Raw genomic sequence first — 6,587 nt, forward strand, 5'->3', positions numbered from 1 at the left:
CTTGGATGGCAATGGATTCGAAGCTGAATAAAGCTCGCTATGCTCATAGGACACTACACGTTGACAAGAGTTGTGCATAGTTCATTCGTATTTGTCTGTGTTGAATCAAAGCTTCTACTCAGGTTTCTCGTTGTTTTACTGTTATTTGTTTGAAAACCAACCCTACTTAATATTTATAATGTACTACTCATAAGGTTGCTGAAAATTCGTCGACAGCCCATAACCGGTTTCTCCCTTCTTCGGGCTCATCAGGTAGGCGCAGTCCCCGAGTTTCCATCAACTTTATGCTCTACTTGTAACCAAATTTCACCATATTACCGAAGTACACTCATTTGCAAACTAATTTGGCTCCAGGTGATTCTCTCGAAAGAACCAAATTAGTTTGCAAATGAGTGTATATTCGCTAATTTCGTGCAGTTTGGGTTCAAGTAGGTCATAAGGTTGACGGAAGCTCGGGAACTGCGCCTACCTGATGAGCCCCAAGAAGAGCGAAACCGGTCGTGGGCTGTCGACGGATTTTCAGCAACCTTACGAGTAGTGCGTAACAAATATATAAGTACCGCGATATCTCGAATATCGTAGCGACTGAAACATGAGGCGGCCTGGTGCAGCACACTCAGTTGCCTGATCACCAAAAACCAAATTAGTTTGTAAAAGAGTGTATTTTTCCGAGCCTACTTAAATTTAGAATTTGCGGTGAACTGAAACGCTGAATAATATACCATAAAAATTGCTTCTACACCCGTGGTACGCTGGTTGGAGTTCCGTAACCACCAAGATATGTGAAGCTTGTGTAAAAAAATGACACACGGGGAATTATGATCTTCAACCGTTAGGTACTATATTATCATACTTTCGTTGGTTGTGGAACTATTCAAGTTAAAAGTGCAAATCTACTTCGGTGAGAATGGTGTCTTCCTAGCGTTCAGTGACCGCTGTTCACTGAAGGCATGTTGCTATCTTATCAGGCCAGAAAACTTGGACAATTTCATGCAACTCCAGACAACTCTTAAAATTCAAACCCTGGTGCACAACAGCATGTACTTCAATCAACCTCCCTGACCCAAGTTACTATGCTCTTCCCCGTTGTAGCACCTGAATACGCTCTTCTGTTGCAAGCTGCATATGGCAGCAAGCGAGATTAAATCAGCCACATTTTCGTTCGTAAATATCGCGTGCAGCCAGAGTCCACTGTTTCAGTTCTTCAACGTTGACGACGATGCGAATCACGAGGACAGAAGTGAACGAGTAGAACTCCATCAACGAGGGTGCGGCCAGTGCCAAACACTGAAATATGAAACATCACGTGATCGATTCTCCAAGCCTAACAAGAGTAACGAAACAGAACTCACTGTACTTGTGAAAGTCTGGGGAGCGTGATTTCAATGGGGCTGAAAATGTTCCGAATGAAATTTTAGGGAGTTGATATGTCAAAATAACATCGAACGAACATGGTGTTGACGGAAGATTCAACTGAGTTTCACCGGAATCTTTAGTTTGTACTATTCTTTGAGTTGTTTCTGGTCTGTCTTATTGTCAGGATGGAAATTTAGTGCAACAGAGGATTAGGAAAGAAATGAAAACTATTGTGCGGGTGCGCGAGTCTTCAGAGTCTATGGCATGGACTCGAACCAGCAAACGACTCACCTGCTGAATAGAAGAAGGGAGCATTTTACGAGGTTCGAGCGTTGCTGTTGAGCTTAGTTTGTGTCACATAAGTAGTCAGTAAGTGAAAGAACAAAATTCATACTAGTGGTTTAAAATTCAATTTCTGACGAAAAGGATCAGAGGTCAGATGGACCAGAACGGAGGCGTATCGCAGCCGACAAAAGCGTCCGAAACGGTAACATCAGGCAAAAGCCATCCACTTCTTCGACTAATACGCTCATCTGCATGCCAATTTGGTTTCGACGAGAGACTCACCTGGAACCCAGCTGATGTTCGTACAATTTGGTTTCAAATAGAACATAAGGTTGACGGAAACTCATAGACTGTGCCTACCTAATGAGCCCCAAGTAGGGCGAAGCTGTTGGACAGTTCCCAGCAACCTTAGGAATGGTTTATTACATCTAAAGTCTGTCCCACGTCTTCTAGCAATATTCAGATTCACAAACAGACCCAAATGTGTTTAACATTTCTGAAACGGAAACTCACGCCTCCCTTTCCGCACTACGAACATCAACGTGCGACCTGTCAAAACGGACAATGATAGTTCGAATGAATAGAGAGAGATCCGTTTTCACTCCGTTGTGAAAACCTGGCTACATTAGGGCTGTCTGATTGGACGCATTGGTGAATCACATCGGAGTGAAACCCAGTTCTTCATTTCACGACCTCTTGCATAAAACTCGACTGAATTTAGACGTGAAACCAGCCAAAGGAGTGAAATCGAGATTCGTATTTCAAAATGAGTTATATTTTGTCTGTCGTGAGGAGCAGTCTGAATTGTGTCTTACCTTGGTCCATAGTGTTTTTATGCACTCTTTTAGATATCGAACAGATTTCGAATGATCAGAAAAGACTTCATATACGATGCATATTTCCCCTTGAGGAAACACTTTCGCGGATTCCAAACTCGTTTCTCTTAGAAGGTGCTGTTGATGGGAACGCAAACGAAGCCTTCCGGTTCTGTTTTCATCCGGCCGGTGGAGATGCGAACCAATATGGAGACGCCTGAGCTTACATCAATGAAACAATCGAGGACCTGTGTGCAGTCGGACCAGACATTCGTTTCCCATCCAATCCCACTCAAGCACACTCGGCAGCGATTGGCCCATTGAACTGAGCCAATAGCATCAAGCCCCCGCGATAACAGATTGCTAGATTTACACTGGCAAAGGCGAAGTTAGACATTCGTTTCCCATCCAATCCCACCCAAGCACACTCAGCAGCGATTGGCCCACTGAACTGAACCAATAGCATCAAGCTCCCGCGATAACAACTTGCTAGATTTACACTGGCAAAGGCGAAGTTGTGCGCGAGAAACCACTAAGGCCACCCATCTTTCTCCATTTTCTGCGCTCCCGCCCAGCACAGAACATCTAGGCTTTCGACGAATATCCTCTAAGACAGTGGTCCATAAAGCTATGCTGGTTTCAAAGTACAGCGGTGCGAAATAGGGCGAAAGGTCACTAATGCTAACCAAACAGACAGGTAAAGAAAAGTAGCTGAAATCAACGTATGGAGTCCTTTTCATCACTAAAATGTAGCTTTCTTGATGAAATTACGTTGAAATTCCGTTCTTAAACGCATACAGAATAGCGAATAGCTTTCCAACCAATAAGCTGCATGCCAATTCACGCCCATTTCTGGACCGAATGTTCACGGTGAGTGAAAGTCGGCTTACTTTCCTGAAAACAAGTTTTTGAGTGGACTTATGCCCATACTCAAGTGAAGGACAGTCTGAGAGGCGGAAGAAGAACAATGACCTCGTTAAATAGGCAGTAAAGAGTTCAGATACTATTTTTCCCTACTTACCGTACACAGAAGAGAAAACGGAAAGGGACGATCATTAAGTGTGTTTCATATGGGAACCGAACGTTCGCTCCCATCTACTCTAACCACGTGACTTTCGGCTACCACAAAAGGGGAATTGTAAACCAGTAACAGTAACTCCACGGTGACGAGTACCAGTAGCGTGGGTCTCCCCTGTGCAAGCCACCGGACTCAACTTTCACTCTTATTTGAACTCAACAGCGGTACAGATCCCGATAAGTTGATCGATACAGTCAGAATACTCAGTGAACGTCGGAGTACTCTGAGATTTTATATACGAACTGAGGGACTAGAGCTTGCACTCGCCGACAGATACTGGTTGTTTACCACACCTTGTAAGCCCCATTTTGAACTGATGCATACGGTCCGAGCAAGTTGGCCGGGAAATTGTTCGCCGAGATTTTCGGCCAGGGACACTTTGTCTGCTTGTTGCAAACATGTTTTCTCCACACACCAACGATAGCAGGGAATAGCCTACCATCCTCCCAAAGGCTCAACTATTGTTCTGTCTACATCGTGAACATTACTCAGCAGTGTGCGCTACTCATCAGACCGACCTTGGAATGTCACTGGATCAGCCTGCGTTGAAACAACCCTCTTATTGCTTCATACTTTCTCATCATGCAACACACTATTTCCTAAACTCTGCAAGAACCAAAATTGAAGTTGCTCACAAATTCAAGGAGCGGTTTCTTTGATGATATGTTTTGAAAAATTGATTCGGAATGAAAACGCAGTAAACGGAAACAAATGGATGATTTTTGTAGGAACTAACGAAAGTGGCACAGTTTCCAAGGGGTAAGGTAACGAGTGCATACAAATGGTGCCACATGTGAAATGTCAACTCCGTTAGTACGACCTTCGATCTCGGTAATGCTTGTTCTGGAGTTCGTAGCCGAAAATCCAGTCAAATCAATTTGGAACGCAGCTCAGAGAGTGTCGCAGACCACTGTCTTCTTAATTCCCTCGCAGTACCTTGAACCCGAGCCTGGATAGTCGCTTGATAGCCTGATGTGCTTAGCCAAACCAGAAAGCCAATGAACGTGCGAATCACCTAATCAAAAGTGGTGCTAAAAGTAGAACTCATCTGTCAAGGGCAAGCGAAGAACAACCAATTAAATCTGTCTCAACAAAAATGGGTATTCCATTGGCAGTTGTGTAGTTCAGTTACGTTTGGAGCTGGTTTTCCTATTAGACATGAACTTGCAACCTTTCGGGCTAGAAGAGGTGGCATATTACAAACAGACAATTAGAGGGAGAGGAGAGGGAGACAACCGTAAATGATTATGTAATTGGTTTGTCAATGCTTTGACTGAAATCCCCTTTGCCATACTTGATTAAAATTCAGTCACCTGACCTACCTCAACAGCCCCATCAACAATGAAACCGGCCTAATTTGTTCGTCGAAAAAAACCTTCGACTTATTCAGTCTTTCAGTCATATTCCACGAACTTACATGTTACACTAAAAAAAGATCCCATTTTGACTAGATTTGTTGTGTTTGACCATCACCTACTGAAGGTACAACCGCGAAGATACAAAATACACATCAACTTACTCTATGTGTCGTCCGCCTGTGTCAGGTCTCTCCCCCTTACTGTCCGAACTATAAAAATAGAATAAGATGCAAGACAAAGGATATGTTTAGCTAGCCCACATCAGTGAGTCCTCACGATCTACATATTTCGAAGTTGAGTATAACTTGACCTCATGATAAGTCCCCCATTCATTTGTCTATTCGGACTATATACTTTTATCTCTTCTCTCTTTGTACCCTGCACTCACCTTTCCACAAAGGCCATTCCGTTCGACACTTGCGTAAATGTGCGCAGCTGACTCACTACCCATGCGCGTGCGTTCGTGTCTCACGCGCTGAGTATGTCCTAACCTGTTACGTGTGATCATACCGCCAATGAGAATCACGTGACTGTCGTCGGAAAGGACGACTGCCTCGCCGTTGTTTGGTGCGCGGGTGTTGACACCGCACGGTGCCGCACTTGTTGACGCTACGAACATGGACCACTGAGATTTGTCGTATCGACTAGCTTACCTTTGAGTAAATAACACCGTAGAATTAGGATCCCAATTCTTCCTTTTGATATTTGGGATTGTCGAAACTACGCGTCACTCAAAGTCCCGTATCGGGAACCTCAACAAAAGCGGTATTGTCTACAAATAAGGCCCATTCCGTGTGTAGTAACCACGTTATCTTGCAGTTGCACACAGTACTCTTATCACTTTTTCTATGCCGTTCCGACAAACATTCTCATGGAGAAAAGAATGACATCAAGAATGAATCATCAGGTTTGATCAGGACAGATGGCACCAGTGGTCCTCATACCTTTCAGCCAATCGTGCAAGTGGAACATTTTCGACAATGCATGACCGTACGTCGTGATGCAAATATCACCCAGTGGTACAAAGAGAGAGGTCATCCACAAAGTTTCCGTGTCTATCACGTGTTGTCATGTGATCCCTTCGAAAATAGACCAATTACAGGGAAAATCTGCCGGTTCCGCCTTTTCAAGTTACTAAGAGGAAGGATAAAATCCACCTGATGAGTGAGACTTTTATGCGAGAAGTCGTCACTCGAAGTTGCAGACGATTCTCGACCATGTGATACGGTTTCCGTGAGTGAATGTGTAATACTGTATTCTTTCTCAGTGCAAGATAATCACAGTGTTGACCGGTCACTCGTGGCCAAAATGCTAGCCTGCATGTCATTGGTTCGAGACTCCTGACTGCTGACGATTCCCAATAAGAACATTCTTTCTCAGTGCAAGGTAATCACAGTGTCGACCGGTCATTCGTGGCCAAAATGCTAGCCTGCAGGTCATTGGTTCGAGTCTCCTGACTGCTGACGATTCCCAATAAGAATGAAACGGCTTTTCGACGTAGACTGACTTCATATGCAGAACGAAATCTCCATTAAGCCTTTTCAACACCAGCCAGAGGACTACCAAGCCTCGTGATCAAATATGGCCTACAAACCATCATTGATCGTACAGAGGGAGTGGGTGTGCCTGCATAAATTAAACGCCTTGTGTCAAAAAGACATGTTTATTTGGCAGCGCCACTCCGTTGGTAAAGAG

At 44.2% G+C, this 6,587-nt stretch overlaps 1 protein-coding gene across 1 annotated transcript in view; it reads left to right on the forward strand.

Annotated features, from left to right (window-relative positions):
• The window catches only part of T265_07395 (hypothetical protein), a gene marked incomplete at both ends in the record, with an annotated part of 6,628 nt that extends 6,046 nt beyond the window's left edge, over positions 1 to 582 (forward strand). Inside the window, 2 exons of the mRNA XM_009172899.1 lie at positions 195 to 354; positions 433 to 582. Coding sequence (XP_009171163.1) covers positions 195 to 354; positions 433 to 582 — 310 coding nt within the window. The remainder of the gene's footprint in view (positions 1 to 194; positions 355 to 432) is intronic.
• Positions 583 to 6,587: the final 6,005 nt, after the last annotated feature.

Source organism: Opisthorchis viverrini (assembly GCF_000715545.1).
Source record: "Opisthorchis viverrini unplaced genomic scaffold opera_v5_167, whole genome shotgun sequence".
NCBI classification, from domain to species: domain Eukaryota; kingdom Metazoa; phylum Platyhelminthes; class Trematoda; order Opisthorchiida; family Opisthorchiidae; genus Opisthorchis; species Opisthorchis viverrini.